Source organism: Haliotis cracherodii, unplaced genomic scaffold, assembly GCF_022045235.1.
Source record: "Haliotis cracherodii isolate W230 unplaced genomic scaffold, xgHalCrac1.p SCAF_18, whole genome shotgun sequence".
NCBI lineage: Eukaryota > Metazoa > Mollusca > Gastropoda > Lepetellida > Haliotidae > Haliotis > Haliotis cracherodii.
Window position 1 is genome coordinate 8,847,471 of NW_027266273.1, and position 17,086 is coordinate 8,864,556.

The following is a 17,086-nucleotide window of genomic DNA, read 5'->3' on the forward strand; positions in this document are numbered from 1 at the left end:
TAACCAACAAACAATCAGGGCAAACCAGGAGTTGAACCCACAGTCACAGGTTTCTGCTCAAGGGACACAACTTTGCACAGGGTATTGCAATGCCTTAAGGCGACTGGGCCACATGTGCTCATTAGTCCCATAGTGAGTACCATATTTTGACTCTGATATTTTTTAATGTTGTCAGTCAATCAGATGCCTAGGAAAAACGTCCAACAGCCAAAGGACATATGCTCAAATGACTTAAACTGAATCCCAACACACACATTAAGCATTAAGGAACAGAGTACCTACAACACATGGAGACACTAATGGTCTGACTTTACAGGACTTTTTTCAGATCAAAATACGAAAGTTACGAAACCAAACCATGTGATTCGTAAACAAGACTGTTTACTTTAAATATACCAATCATTTGATTTACGTCATACTGTTAAAGGACTCAAATTCTGTTAAAAGGAGGATGTTAGAAACAGACATGACAGCAGAAACCAACAAAAACATGCATCCTCATTGCAACCCGTATTGCATTTCCCCTCACAACAATTTCAAACAATGGACGTATTCAAAATAAAATGATATAATAATCTTGCTTCTCTAGTCACCATGACATGGGACAGTCAATCACGGAAAGAGTCACACACCCAAGTGTGCTGGCCTTAAACGGACTAGGAGGAGTGAGTGAGCGAGTGAATCGCGGTTTATGCCACTTATTTATAACAGTATTTCAGTTACCGTATTCGATGTAATAAGCGCCCCGCTCTAATAAGCGCCCACGGCGATTTTTGCTAATATATTGGCTAGTGAATAATCCCAATTGGCACCCCTTCCGATTGATCAATGTACACAAGACTTATTAATTCGCGTATAATACGCACTCGTGTGTTATATGCATCCTTAATCATGGGCAATTAAATTCTGGAAAAATATATCTGTCATACATAAACATTTCGTCTTTCAGCATAAACCACGAAATCTATCTTTCAACTCTGTTTTTTTCACCAAAATATTATTCAAATAAGAGCCCCCTATTTCTAATTTTGAGAGCGCCCTGGGCGCTTATTACGTCGAATACGGTATATCATGGCGTGTCACCTCCACAAGGGAAGACAGCTCACCATGACACAGGTCATAGATGTTTAACACTTTAGTGAAACCCACAAACATGGATCAGAACAAATCTGGGATTCAAACACTCAATAAGCTGATCCTAACATGACTAAGGGACATAACTCTGCAAAATGAATTGCAGCACATTCAATGACTGGGATGCCCAAGACCCCTGGTCCCAATGATAACCTATTATAATCCTGACAGACGGAATCCCATCAGATTAAGGCCATAACATACTGATTACATCTGGTTTCAGTTAGATAACAAACCAAAAAATATTCATTAAAAAATCAACATTTATCGATGCCGTCCTATGATTCCCAACTGTGGCAACTGAGATAATAAACAGTTTCAACAAGCAGAATCTATAACAAGATTTTTCGTGACATTAATTTTCATAATTTGAATACAAATGCTAAGGAAACTTAACAGAAACATTCTCATGCCTGTTAACATGATGGATAGCAAAACTGATTTCTGTTGTACGGCACAGTCTGTGCAAAACACTTTTGAGTGAGTGAGTTAGCATGGTTTTACGCCGCTTTTAGCAATATTCCATCACGGTGGGGGACACCAGAAATGGACTTCGCACATTGTATCCATGTCGGGAATCGAACCCGGGTCTTCGGCGTGACAAGCCAACACTTTAACCACTAGGCTACCCGACCGCCCCCAAACACTTTTGAGCCCACTAGCCCAAACATGTCTCTCAGCATCACATTCCGCAGAATTTAGTGTCATAACAAAGACTATTACTACCTGAGCTTACTAGACCGGACAGATATTTAGTTGACTCGGGCTTCAGGCTATAGTCACAGAGTGACGGAATACAACAGAACTGCATCGCTAATTGTACTATTAGAACTTGTTTGAATTAGACCTCAGAACTTGAAGATCATAGGTGAACAGATAGGGCTAGCATCAATCACAAACACAAATGACTTTTACAAACCTTGAGATCAGTTCTCCACAGCTCTATACTATTTAATCTATACTACTCAAAAGAAGTTTAGGACCACTTGACTATTCCATTTTACTATAGTTAATCTGTCATGCCATACCATACCATGAAAGAATCAGTGGTCCTTAACTTCTTTTGAGTAGTATATGTTTGACTAATTTGGTATGGCAGCTGGCAAAAAGACCTTCAAAATTGCGTATCATAAACATACCCTGTTGATTAATAAGTATATGTTGCCATGGCATATATGGTAATATGCAGTTGTTGAAATATCACAGATGAAGAGCATAGATGAAAAGAAAATACGTAAAATAAACACTAACAGTAACTTTGTGGCATTCAGCATATGTGCACGTATATTTATAGCACATTCCATTCAGTCTTCAACAGTCTCGTATCTGAAAGGATAAGGCACAATGAGTAAACAATATATTATATAAAGTGTGACGAAGAAACAGATGGAAAGTGAATCAGTGTTTAAAGATTATCCTACATCAGTATACCAAATACGGTAAATAATTGTCACAAACATACTGAAAATAGTTTATTTTAAAGTGAATTTCTAGTGTGTCATTTGTTGTTTATCATGCTAAACCCACTCAGATTCCCATTAACAACGGTATGGATCATTGAAATGAAAAAAAAGATTGGTTGGTTGGTTGGTTGTTTGAACGCCGCATTCAGCACTATTCCAGCTGTATAACGGCGGTCTGTAAATAATATAGTCTGGACCAGACAATCCAGTGATTGACATCATGAGCATCGATCCACACAACTGGCATTGATGACATGCATCAACCAAGTCAGCGAGACTGACCACCCGATCCCGTTAGTCGCCTTTTATGACAAGCATAGTCTCCTTTTACGGCAAACATGGGTTGCTGAAGACCTATTCCACCCCGGATCTTCACGGGGGAAAAAAAAGGAGTCCGAAAATTGATTACATAAGTAACCTCTAATTATTATATTAATTTGAAAAAATATTATCCTAATTGGACATGCTGTCATCTCCTAAATCCAAAAATTGAATTTCAGTTTGATTAAGCATTGGTTCCCACAGAAACACAATGTTCCTGCAGTGTTCTAAAATTTTTACTGACAAAACGATGCTCACTTAGATAGTCTTTTTCTTAGCTCCTTCATCTGGTCATTCTTCTTCATGAGCATCTGCTTGAGGTTCTTGAATGGATTGGTCTGGCTCACTTTCTTCTCCAGTTCCTGCAACCAAAACAGAAATACTTCATGTTCTTCTTCTTGTCGTCATTAATCCAAGGGAGATAACTCAACATTACAGAGCACCACTCAACTCTCAATCATGCATATCATTTCAACCAAGACTCCTCGGAGGAATCAGAACTAGAGTTAATTGACCATGTATGGCGCACCAATCTGGCAGATGTTGTGACCCTTCCTTATAGAAGTTTTGTGTGTGATTTGTTTCCTTTTTTTCAAATACAAATATACCTAATTATCATCACTAAACAACAACCAGTCTTAAAAAAGTCATATTGTTCAAACTTTGTGCACCAGGATTTGACAAAACACAAAAAACAACATCATGCAACATCACTATTCCAATCTTGACCAGCTTTTATGTAAGTAGTGGAAGAAGCCGAGTACATCTGAATGTTCAAGGAGCAAATAATAGCAGCTGCAACAGAAAATATTGGACGAATCTAGGGAAATGATTTTTAAAATGATATTTCCACATTTCAACATTTAAAAGCTAACAAGTAAGTGTCATTACCTTTTCAGCCATTTCCAACATCTCTCGTATTCTGAGAAGTTCATGTTTGGTACCAGCCAAGTCAGTCTCCATATTGGCCTCGCTCAACTGTCCCTTCTTGCGTGTCTACATCAAATACATAATGAAGGTTGTGGTGATGACTAAGAAACATAATCAGGACAAATTTTGGATTCCAACCCTTGATCAGCAAATCCTGCAGATCTAAGGGGCACAACCCTGCACAGTAAACTTGAGAGTACAGACCATTGAGCCATTTATGTAGTTACATATTGATAGAAACAAACCAAACGATATTACTTTGATGCCACGCAGAAATCCAAGTTGACTTATAAGTTATAACAATAAAATGGGGCGTCGATATGAAAGATTTTCATGGACATGAAATTTGCCAAAATTTAATTGTCTGTAGTTGTAGGCCTAGAAGACGTATGCACCACGTCTTCCATCATTGATACTACACTTTTTTGCTAACTATGCTACACCTAGGTTTGGACTTTGGGTCCCAGTAGCATTGACAAACTTAAAATACAGCTATGACGACACTCTCTTGTTTCACCTGTAGATTATCCAATGAATTAACAGTTTACTGACCAAATTTCTGTAAGGAAAATTTTAAGCTCTGACATTAATGAGCATTTGCATTACGAATAAACTGGCTACAACAATCAAATCGCACAAAATGCATGTGCAGTACGAATATACAGGCTGGTTTAAATGCCGCACGGACATGGAGACATGAAGTGGAAGGTTCTCATGTATTACAAATGACTGCTTGAAAAGTACAATATTGTAACAAGTGTCCTGTTACTTTGTGTTATCCGTAACATAAATCTGTCATTTCTTCAACAAATTGCACACCTTGAAAACTAGGACTGGCTTGTACAATATTGTAACAAGTGTCCTGTTACTGTGTGTTATCCGTAACATAAATCTGTCCTTTCTTCAACAAATTGCACACCTTGAACACAAGGACTGGCTTGTACAATATGTTAACAAGTGTCCTGTTACTTTGTGTTATCTGTAACATAAATCTGTCATTTCTTCAACAAATTGCACACCTTGAACACAAGGACTGGCTTGTACAATATTGTAACAAGTGTCCTGTTACTTTGTGTTATCCGTAACATAAATCTGTCATTTCTTCAACAAATTGCACACCTTGAACACAAGGACTGGCTTGTACAATATGGTAACAAGTGTCCTGTTACTTTGTGTTATCTGTAACATAAATCTGTCATTTCTTCAACAAATTGCACACCTTGAACACAAGGACTGGCTTGTACAATATTGTAACAAGTGTCCTGTTACTTTGTGTTATCCGTAACATAAATCTGTCCTTTCTTCAACAAATTGCACACCTTGAACACTAGGACTGGCTTGTACAATATTGTAACAAGTGTCCTGTTACTTTGTGTTATCCGTAACATAAATCTGTCATTTCTTCAACAATTTGCACACCTTGAACACTAGGACTGGCTTGTACAATATTGTAACAAGTGTCCTGTTACTTTGTGTTATCCGTAACATAAATCTGTCATTTCTTCAACAAATTGCACCCCTTGAACACAAGGACTGGCTTGTACAATATTGTAACAAGTGTCCTGTTACTTTGTGTTATCCGTAACATAAATCTGTCCTTTCTTCAACAAATTGCACCCCTTGAACACAAGGACTGGCTTGTACAATATTGTAACAAGTGTCCTGTTACTTTGTGTTATCCGTAACATAAATCTGTCCTTTCTTCAACAAATTGCACCCCTTGAACACTAGGACTGGCTTGTACAATATTGTAACAAGTGTCCTGTTACTTTGTGTTATCCGTAACATAAATCTGTCCTTTCTTCAACAAATTGCACCCCTTGAACACTAGGACTGGCTTGTACAATATTGTAACAAGTGTCCTGTTACTTTGTGTTATCCGTAACATAAATCTGTCCTTTCTTCAACAAATTGCACACCTTGAACACTAGGGCAGGGACGATACACCAACTGTGTGATTCAATACCTTGTACAGGATCCGATATGTATAACAATACATGCATGTGCTCTTATGTGTGGTGCATAAGTCATCTTTTACATAGACAGGATTGCCAAATACCTGGCACACTGACGATTTACAGTTGGCAGCATCAAGTATGGCATAATGGAATAAAATATAAAGTTTTCACTACTAATTTTCACTACTAGTGTTTGGTATAACAATTATAACCAAATACATTTACGTGACTGTGATCGTTACTTTTATAGAGAAGTAAAAATCGCAATCCGTCGATGCATTGGTGTGTCATTCCACCACTATTGAACAACGAAAATAAAAATGCAATAAGCTACAATCTCCATAAATAGCATGTATCTTCAAATCTGGGTAAAACTGTGAGATAAATGGGAGAATACATATCCTATCTAATTAGAGTGTACAAATTCTTCCAGTCTGACGTCCAACAAAAGGTCAGGCTAGTTTGGCATGGTATATTTGCACCCCTGATAATGAATTTGCACTTCATGAAATTACATGTACATATTATCATATTTTGACTCCATCATAAAACCATGTATAATGTCTGTCATGACAAAATAGTCGGTGCAAAATACTTTTGAGTCTACTAACTCAAATATGGCTCTTAGCACTATTTTCAAAAGAGTCGAGTGTTATCATGTGGACTATTGTTACCTGAGCTTAGAAGACCAAACAGAATTTTACTAGACTCGATCTTTGGGCAAGTCACAGACTGCAAAATATATATAATAACTTGAAACAAAATATTTTTCGTTTGACTTTCTATTTCTTACAGAATCTAATTCTGTCTGCATGTCGGCCAGCTTCCTTCTCATCTCCTCCGAGTCGGCACCGCCCTGTAAACAAGGCAGGCTTCATAAAACCAAAAATGTGATATTAATTCATACATCAACATGATCAAGGCAATCTTCCTAATTTTCTTACTGTTATTCATATTATATAGCGAATACCAAAAAAAGTTGAATCCGGTGACATGGAGTTCTGTTTTCGCATGACAGAATATAATATGGGTCAATCTTAATGGATATTAGCCAGTTTTCAAGTAAACAGTTGTAGAGAGTGAGCGAGTGAGTTGGGTTTTAACGCTGCTTTTAGTGAGAGTGAGTTGGGTTTAACGCCACCGATAACAGTATTCTAGTTATATCACGGCATGTCAGTTTAATGTGGGAGGAAAGCCCGAAGTGATGCAGGCCGCAGACATTTACCACTTTGGTGAAACCCACGAGCACGGGTATGGTGCTGACAAACCTAGAAACATAATCGGGGCGAACCGGGATTTGAACCGGGACACAACTATGCACAGCGAATCGCTGTCACTACACTTGATGTAGCTCCCTATAAAATGGCAATGCTAGAATAATATAAAGACAAGGTGAAAATAGGTTTACCGGCCATCCATTCTCCAGGCAGATGCTCTATCAATCAAACCATGCACAGAAGTGGATGAATAATAGAAAGAGGTGTAAATAAAATGATATTTGTTAAAAAATCCTCATTTCAGTATCATTATTTTTGTAATTTTACCTGTTTTCCCTTCATGCTGCCCATCTGAGAATTGAGTCTGTCCAAATCCCCTGACAACTTGAGTTGCCGCTTCTGTTCATCACTCATCTGAAGACAAAAGCGGCTTTATGTCACCACAAACATGGCAGTTTAATGTGAAACCATTATGGGGTGTCTCAGTATCCTACAGAAACAACAGATGCAACTAGTCAATGAGGACTACCTTCATCAAATTTTTCACTTGTCCTCAGCAAAAGTTGGTAGTGTCGGGCTAGCAGACTAGTGATAATTACGAAGGCTGCACACAGCATCAATGTCAGACAATGGTAGGGTTTGCAGTGCAAACTTTGCACAAGGTAGGGCTCAGTTGACTTCCCGGAGTTCTATGTTGCCTCATTCACGAGCTGAGAAAAATTTGATGTCACTACTACTCCACAGAGTAGCCTAATGTATTCACAGGTACACAAACATGTGAAGTACACAAACATGTGAAGTACACAAACATGTGAAGTACACAAACAGGTGAAGTACACATACAGCTGAAGTACACAAACAGCTGAAGTCCACAAACAGGTGAAGTACACAAACAGGTGAAGTACACAAACGGGTGTAGTACACAAACGGGTGAAGTACACAAACAGCTGAAGTACACAAACGGGTGAAGTACACAAACGGGTGAAGTACACAAACGGGTGTAGTACACAAACGGGTGAAGTACACAAACGGGTGAAGTACACAAACGGGTGAAGTACACAAACGGGTGAAGTACACAAACAGCTGAAGTACACAAACAGCTGAAGTACACAAACGGGGGAAGTACACAAACAGGTGAAATACACAAACAGGTGAAGTACACAAACAGGTGAAGTACACAAACGGGTGTAGTACACAAACGGGTGAAGTACACAAACGGGTGAAGTACACAAACAGGTGAAATACACAAACAGCTGAAGTACACAATCAGCTGAAGTACACAAACGGGGGAAGTACACAAACAGGTGAAGTACACAAACAGGTGAAGTACACAAACAGGTGAAGTACACAAACAGGTTATGTCTTGATAAGGGCCGACTATACTCCTTGGACATTGGTGTTCAACAGTTAGTGTGAAGAGTGCTCATCTTTATCACCTTGGCTGTTTGGTCATCTTGGCCTGTAGTATATTGGCAACTGTTTGGGATCAAAATTTGGAAACATTTCTAATATTTGGTTAGTAAGTCTGTGCGGAGTATTCGAGAAATGTGACCTTTGATCACTCTAATATTGACTGCTTTCAGCACATTTTTATTTTTATTCTTTTTGTGAGAGACTGTCAATAATGAAAGAAATTAGAGCCATGGCAATATTACCCACAAGGTACACTCAATGTGAGCTGTACTGTTATATAAAGGGGAAATCTGCAGCCATCAAGTAAGAAAAGTGTGACTGTTAATTGGCTTTAATTTGATGCAGTTGTTCTTTGTTAAATATGCAACAAAGAGGGGCAAAGATGTCTGAATCCCAGAGTTTGTTTGTAGTTTAGCGCCACACTTAGCAATATTCCAGCCATATGACGGTGGTCTATAAATAATTGAGTCTGGACCAGACAATCCAGTGTATAACATCATTAGCATCGATCCACACAACTGGGATACGATGACGTATATCAACACAGTAAGCGAGCCTGACCACCCGATCCAATTAGTCGCCTTTTACGAAATCCCAGAGCATCCCGGATCTGTCTAAGTGAACTCAGTTCCTCCAGAGGACAGTTCAGGGGACATAACTCACCTGTGCTTCATACAGCTTCAGCTTGCGCTCTAATGTTTTATTCTCTTCTTCCAATTCTTCTATTTTCTGCAAAATGAATTAGCAATCATGTGGGTATTTAAACAATATTGTATCTGACTAAAATTTGTAAACAAGTAAGGTAAATAGGGTTATATAGATATATTGCCAGAAATCCTTTTGGATTTGTGTTCAACCCTTTAGCCATCATTTTGTGACATGTCAAAGGCCTGTTTTGATCATGGACTCAATCAGTGTTCAATCTAGTTGCAAGAAAAGTAGGGCACAACATTGTAGGATCATTTTCAAGAAGAGGCAAAGGAAGCAATGACAACCTCTTGTCTTGGATCAAACAGTCATTGGCTAGCTCTTCAACAAGCTGATCACCTCACTTACATTCAGAATCATGATCTGACTGCGGCAAAGTTCAGTTTGAACTGCATCGTCACAGACATTTGCCATCATAAGTTGTTAAAGAAAATAGAGAAAGTGTCTTAAAACCTATTATTTTGTCAATGGTCTGTCATGCCTGTATACTGGTACATGGTATAGAGAGATTTACACATGTTAGAGTAAGCTATGGCAAAACAGCCATTCAAGAACTTTAATCAACACATCTACTGGAAAGCTTTACAACAAAGCTTCTCACATTGTTGAATCAGTGCATGGGGGCCTTTCACAACAGTGATGTCTCGAATTCTGAAACAACACAGCAAGTCTCATCAAAGTGAACTGCGGCATCCATTGAGGGATTACATATATTTTGATAACCGGAGGGGTCGTCTCATGCTCAAAATTCAGTAGGTGAGCAATAACCAAGTGACCAAGCGATGATAGATTGATCAATGTTGTGAGAAAGGATGCTGATATTCATCATCACTTGCATCATGACTTATGCACAAGAAGATTTGTAGCATTATTCCTTCGCAACTCCAGCAACATCACGGCAGGGGACACCAGAAATGGGCTTCACACATTGTACCCATGTTGGGAATCAAACCCGGGCCTTTGGCGTGGTGAGCGAACACTTTAACCACTAGGCTACTGGACCGCCCCAATGACAGACCTAGAAACATAGATTCGAGTCCACGACCAAAGGTTTCTTGCATGCTCAAGGGACACAACTCTGCACAGCATATTGTGGTGCTTTAGATGACTGGGCCACCTGTATATATAAAACATCTACCAAGTGACTTTGGTTCACTTTGATCATTATGTGTTAGAGTTATTGATGGGAAACAAGTACAAGGCCAGATTTGGTCAATATTTTGTACATTATGTGAAATGATTGACAATCAACAATCAACAGCTGATATTGAATTATTTGGATAAATAAAAGCAACCTGACAATGTGTTACAAGAGTCAGAGTCCTGACCGGACAGATCAATGCTCATGTCTGTTTCTGATTTGATTAATTACAGTTGATGGAATTGTTATGAGACAATAGAGACTGATGTAAGTTTCTTTGTAATGATTTTCAGTGACAGCAAACGAGTAAAGAGCTAATAAAATGTTGAGTGCCACTGTTGCCAGATTTTAGCAGTCAACATCGGCAGCAAGCAGTTTAGAGTTATCCGTCTTTGTGTTTAATTTAATAACATGACAGGCTTGATCATTAGTGAAGTTTCGGGGTGGGGCAGTTTCTAGGCAGCTGGTTGTACCTATTTAAGGGCGATTTGAAGCTTTTTACGACCAACGGTACTTGTGTCTAATCTACTTGTAATATTACTGCTGTAACAATAAAGAGTTGTAATATTACTGCTGTAACAATAAAGAGTTGTAATATTACTGCTGTAACAATAAAGAGTTGTAATATTACTGCTGTAACAATAAAGAGTTGTAATATTGCAGCAGTGTCAACAAAATATTCTGACACTATAGCTTAAACTTGGCTTAACACTGATTTGAACAGTATTCCAGTTATATCGCGGCATAATATCGGAGAAAATCTCAAAGAAATGCAGGTCTCAGATAGTCTCCACTTTGCTGAAACCCACAAGCACAGGTATGCTGCTGACAAACCTAGAATCAATCCAGCGAACTGGGATCTGAGTCTACAATCTCAAGTTTCTGGCGTGCCCAAGGGACGCAACTCTGACCAGTTGCCTTGGACCACTGTGCCAACTGCGGCTTCAAATAAGTCGTGATGTAACTCCTGAACATACCATTTGTAACAAAGCAGTTCCATCCGACTCATTCAAGGGAGCTAACTCCTGAACATACCATGTGTAACAAAGCAGTTCCACCCGACTCATTCAAGGGAGCTAACTCCTGAACATACCATGTGTAACAAAGCAGTTCCATCCGACTCATTCAAGGGAGCTAACTCCTGAACATACCATGTGTAACAAAGCAGTTCCATCCGACTCATGCAAGGGAGCCAACTCCTGAACATACCATGTGTAACAAAGCAGTTCCATCCGACTCATTCAAGGGAGCTAACTCCTGAACATACCATGTGTAACAAAGCAGTTCCCTCCGTCTCATTCAAGGGAGCTAACTCCTGAACATACCATGTGTAACAAAGCAGTTCCACCCGACTCATTCAAGGGAGCTAACTCCTGAACATACCATGTGTAACAAAGCAGTTCCACCCGTCTCATTCAAGGGAGCTAGCTTTGATGGTGTAAATTCTGTGTCTCTTTTTGTACCCGCAAATTCCCGCTCCTCAAATTCTTTAATCTGCTCCAAAAGGTCTCTGTAAGTGTATATTTCAATAATTTCATATATAGGCATACACTACAATCAGATCAACCACCCTATTTGTCTTCCCTTTCAGAATGAAAATATGCTTTTTCAAAAGATGAGTAAAGATTATAACTCAGTGGTCTATTTCATAAATGGAAACTCTTAAAAAAAACAGGTAAATCATGCATCAAGATTTGTCAAACAATCACATAACAAAAAAAAAAGAAAAGAAATGCTAGAGCTATTTACCTTTCGACTAGTTACCTTCAATATACCTATGACACAAGACTGACCAAGAAGAATAGCATATTCTGCAAATTAACAGCAGAATTGATGTAATAAAATTACATGGATTAATTTACTACTCCGTAATTTTTCATTAATCATTTGCTGCAAAATATGTAATAATGAATGCATGGAACTGACATGATGATTATTTGAAAGATTTGTAACTGGAAAGAATTCAACATGCATGAAGACATCTGTGATCTAATGCTTCGTGACACTACCTGTTTTCCAACTCGGAGATATCAGCCTGAAGCTTGAGGTGCCACTTCTCTGCCTGTATGAACATCTGCCTCATCATCAGCACATTGGTGTGGGCCGTGTTCAGCAGCTCCGACTCTGCCTCACTCCGAACCACGGTCTGCAGACCCTCCAACATCTCCGTCACCTCATCAATGGTGAATGTTCCCTCCGTCAACCTGGAGGTTAGTGCATCAGTTGAGTTTACCATGGCTTTGAACGGTACTCCAGCCATTTCATGGTATAGCAGAATAATGTGGAAGGACAACCCAAAGAGATGCGGATCAAAGATGTTTACCAGCCCAAGATGAAGTGAGGTGAAATGGATTGGCAAGCTGTGTGTGTAATAGTCTTAAAATATTGCTGCTTACGAGGTGGGCAAGTTAGTCTTAGAAGTTAGGTGAGGTGAAATATGATGAAACATCACGTGTGTGTGTGGATGCTTGTACTAATCATGACTAATGCCAGTTTAATAGTGCTAGCCCACTAAGATACTATGCAGAGTTTTACATGGATACATCACTCAGACACAGAAGACTGTAGGGCTGGGATGAGTCCAAATTTACTACCTGGGTACCCACCCCTATTACCCTACCCTACCCGGGTACCCACTGTAGGTCTCAGGAGATGTCTCAAAATGTCCGATTGGGAACATTTTTAGCATATCCCTGGCAAAACGTATTTAGATACATGTATTAAACAATCTGGTCATTCATACACTGAAGCTGAATTAAGTTATATCTTTCTTCAACCATATGAACAATCAGAAGGAATTGGTGCACAGTCAGAAAGAAATGCGAACATTAGTGACTTAAAGTGTAACCATGGAGTTCTTGATAATTTTTGTCATTAAACAATATATCATGTAACTAACCACGGGTCCGGGTAGTCCTGTGGGTACCCGGGGCCTACTCAGTACCCACCCAACCCGGGTACCCGAGTTACCCGTCCCAGCCCTAGTACACTGTCTCCAAGCCTTAATGCAGAGCACAAGGCAGGAGAACAGTAAGTACCATTTTTTTTTACAAATGGTATGACACAGACAGGGATTAAACCACCAATGTTCCCCTCTCCAGGCTGACACTCTATCCATTAGGCCACAGAGGAAAAAGACATAGGCATAAGTATACATACAGATTATCTAAAAGATGCCATATAAGCATGATAACTAGCCTTCAACATTTCAACACCGGGCATGCTGGAGACATTCATTTTGACATCTTACATTTTCAACATCCTGTGCTTGGAGTCATCATTTTCAATATTCATATCTCAGGGACCCACCAAAAAAGGTGATATTAGCCTGACAACTTTTGTAACACACATACTTTTGAATAGAATGATGAGTGAGTGTGGTATTATGCCACAATCAGCAATATTAAGGCAAGGAACAAGAGAAATTGGCTTCACACGCTTTACCCATGTGGGGAATCGCCCCAGAATAGAACAAGAAAACAGTGTTATCACTATCCCCCACAATTGGGCACATTAGAATTTTGTTTGTTCATATAGTAGTGAATATAAACTATAAAAAGAAGTCCCATAAAGCCTTAAAAAGAGATAGCCACTTCAGCCGCTTTATGTCATCAGAAAAATTGATTTAAGTGAAATTAATACACAAACAAGAAAAAATAACTAAGTCTTGATAAGTATCTCTTAGATAAGCTAAGGTAAGTAGTTTCTTAGAAAACTTGTGCACAATTTCACACAGAATGCACTAAGTTGAAAAACACAGAGCAAGGGCCATACCTCTGTAAATCAATATTTGACAGGACCAATTATAGAAACTCAATCTTGACAAGCATCTCTGAGATAAGCTTGCAAAGTTTCATTCATGTAACGTCAGAAGAAGTTTCTGAGAAAACTTGTCCACAAATTCACAAACTACGCACTTAGTTGAAAAGCATGGGGCAAAGGCAATAACTCTGTAAAACAATTGATGGCACCAATTTACGAACTCAGTCTTGACAAGTATCTCTAATATAAGCATGTAAACTTTCATTCATGTTATTTCAGTAGTTGCTGAGAAAACTTGTCCACAATTTCACACAATATGCACTAAGTTGAAAAGCATGTAGCAAGGGACATAACTCCCTTGTACGACTCCAATTTCCAAACTCATTTGAGATCGTGACCAGTAACATAAGAGTGTAAAATTTCATTTCTCTAACTTGAATAGTTTTTGAGAAAAGTTGTCCACATTGAGAAGCAGACAGACGGACAAACTCTGTTCCCATATCCCCGCCCGATGTCATGGTGGGGGAAAATTATGAGAGTCGTGGCACTAACATCATTTAAGGCTTAGCCAAGGTGTAATCATGTAGTGGAATAGTTCCACTACTGTGGTCACACCTATACCATGGAGACGATTAGCAATAACCTTGGTATGGATACAACAGAAACACAAGATTGTCCTGCCTTCAAAACATGTTGAAATGATGAAAATTAACAAAACTATCAAAAGGATGAAGCACTCAAACATAAGTCTTACCTACTGTCTCGTAGTTCATCAAAACAGGCATCTACAGCCCGTAACCTCTGACCTCTCTGGTAGCGTGCAAAACGAATGTAGTTGATCACTTGGGACTGGTGGTGCTGGTTCACTCCTAGTTCTGAAGCCTGCACAGTGACAAATCAAGCAAGGGTGAGTGGGTGAGTGGGTGAGTGAGTGAGTGAGTGAGTGAGTTGGGTTTAACGCTTTTAACAGTATTCCAGTCATCTTAATGTGGGAGGAAAGCTCGAAAGTGATGCAGGTCTCAGACGTTTACCACTTTGGTGAAAACCACGAGCACGGGTATGGTGCTGACAAACCTAGAAACATAATCGGGGCGAACCAGGATTCGAACCCACAATCATAGGTTTCTTGCGTGCCTAAGGGACGCAACACTGCACAGCGAATCGCGGCACCTTAACGACTGGGCCAACCGTGCCCCATCAAGCAAGGGGCTCAAGCAAGGGGCTCAAGCAAAGTATAAATTACATGGTACATTTGCATCAAAAAGACAAACAACAGACACAACATGCTGTATTCTCATAAAATTGAGTGTATGTACAATACACCTACAAGAGTTGTACCAATTGTTCATTTGTAATTTTATAAATGGTTGTTAAAACTGTGTGCATCTTGTTCACTGACTTGTTTTAATGTAAACATGATCCGTTACACATTCAAAACAAGAGGAGTCTGATGGGAGAGAAATGCTTTCTGTTGTTGTTGCAGTGTTCATGTGTTAATAACTGTTATATCGATCAGATGTTTCAACAGTTTGGGCTTTCATTAACATTTATTTTTCGTTTGTGATAATTGTAACAAAGTTAAACCAGTATCAACATATGCCTATTTAACCTCTCATTTCAGAACAGTCTGATGTTCAGCGGGTGGCCATATTATTATGTACATTTGTGGAAAATGCAAGCTTCTAATAATGTTAACACTTATGAAAAAATGTGACTTGTATTGGGAAGGGGGGCATGTATAAATGTTACATAAAATGGGGGGTAGGTCAGCAAAATATGATACATTCCTAAGAACAATCTCAAAATTCAATGAAATAGACACCTATAGACATACTATAAGAGAATTTATGAAAAAAAATAATTCCACAGACATGTGAAAGAAGATCAGAATTTTTATTACAATGTGAAAAAATTGCGTTATATGGGTTCGAGAACAGATGAAAGAGAAGCTAATCACATCAGACACAAAATTATTGAAAATGAAATGAAATTATTCATGCTTCTCAAGTCTGCAGCCATGTTTGTATATAACACCATGGCCACAAGCAGTGATAGAACATTGGCACTAGTCCTTTTCGTCCTTGCAAAACAGCCCAATAGTTAAGGTATCATAAGGACTAGTAGAAATTTGCCCTTTTTAAGGGTTTAATATTTATGTTATCATTAGTTAGTTTCCATGGCTGCAACAGCTGTATGGAACTTCACTTTATGTACAAAATATGGAGAAACTGATCTCTGCCTGACCTGCAATTGTAGAAACCTTTGTATTGGAATTTTCAGGTGTGATTGGGTTAAAATTCTTATTTGACAGAAAGCATGACTGTCCATCAAAAGAATTTAAAAAGATCATAGTCAGCCTGTGAATTCTAGCAAGCACAGTTACAGTCATAGATACTGACAGAATATTATCTAACAAGTACATGACCCTATCAAGATGACGACAATTGAGAGACATATTTTTTAGGCAAATGTGCTTATCAACTCATCCTTTGCAAATCTAGATAAAACGAAATGGTAGTCATCACATGCACAACATTGGCACTAAAACAGAAATGAGAAGTAGCCTAATATTGAGTGATGATATGATAATAAGGTGCTGTTCAATCATCTTAATTTAATACAAAATATAATATAGTAGAAAGGTTATCAATACAGATATAAAACAAAAACTGTCAAAGAAACGTCTAATTTATTCAATGCAAAGTCGCAATGTGTTTCTCATTAGCTCCGAAACATTATGTGTTCATATCAAGTATCTGCAACACTCCTGGCTCTAGCAACATAGAAAATGATTCGTGTCGTGCCGCTAGGTATGACACGCTGTCATTCTAGTTACAGGAGTCGAATATATGTGCTAATAGCATTGCATAACTTGTCGGACATACTCTGAAACCAAAATAAAAATGTTTTTACCATCGTTAGTTAAGTTGAAGTGTTTGCTATTTGAGACAAATCGTTGCTACAAATATTCATGAATTATCCCCAAGCAGGTTTGTGGACGGATGCGATGCTTCAACGAAACCGAGGCTAATGCAGGTG

The 17,086-nt window shown here is 38.7% G+C and overlaps 1 protein-coding gene across 1 annotated transcript; it reads right to left on the bottom strand.

Moving 5' to 3' along the window:
- Window positions 1-1,010: 1,010 nt before the first annotated feature.
- LOC139465233 (leucine zipper transcription factor-like protein 1) lies at window positions 1,011-17,045 on the bottom strand. Its single transcript, XM_071246905.1, has 10 exons — window positions 16,961-17,045; window positions 14,802-14,929; window positions 12,295-12,489; window positions 11,669-11,795; window positions 9,100-9,165; window positions 7,351-7,437; window positions 6,600-6,662; window positions 3,810-3,914; window positions 3,177-3,280; window positions 1,011-2,460 (listed from the first exon to the last, which is right to left on the bottom strand). Exons 1-10 carry the CDS (start codon window positions 16,961-16,963, stop codon window positions 2,439-2,441), a joined length of 900 nt encoding a protein of 299 aa, XP_071103006.1. The 5' UTR covers window positions 16,964-17,045; the 3' UTR covers window positions 1,011-2,438.
- Between the last annotated feature and the right edge of the window lie 41 nt (window positions 17,046-17,086).

Bases quoted from the DNA above. Each gene is read 5' to 3' on its own strand.
- LOC139465233 (XM_071246905.1), bottom strand. The intron at 11,796-12,294 runs GTAGTGTCACGA...ATACACTTACAG, and splicing joins ATCTCCGAGTTGGAAAACAG to AGACCTTTTGGAGCAGATTA. The intron at 3,281-3,809 runs GTAATGACACTT...TTTTGGTTGCAG, and splicing joins TGTTGGAAATGGCTGAAAAG to GAACTGGAGAAGAAAGTGAG.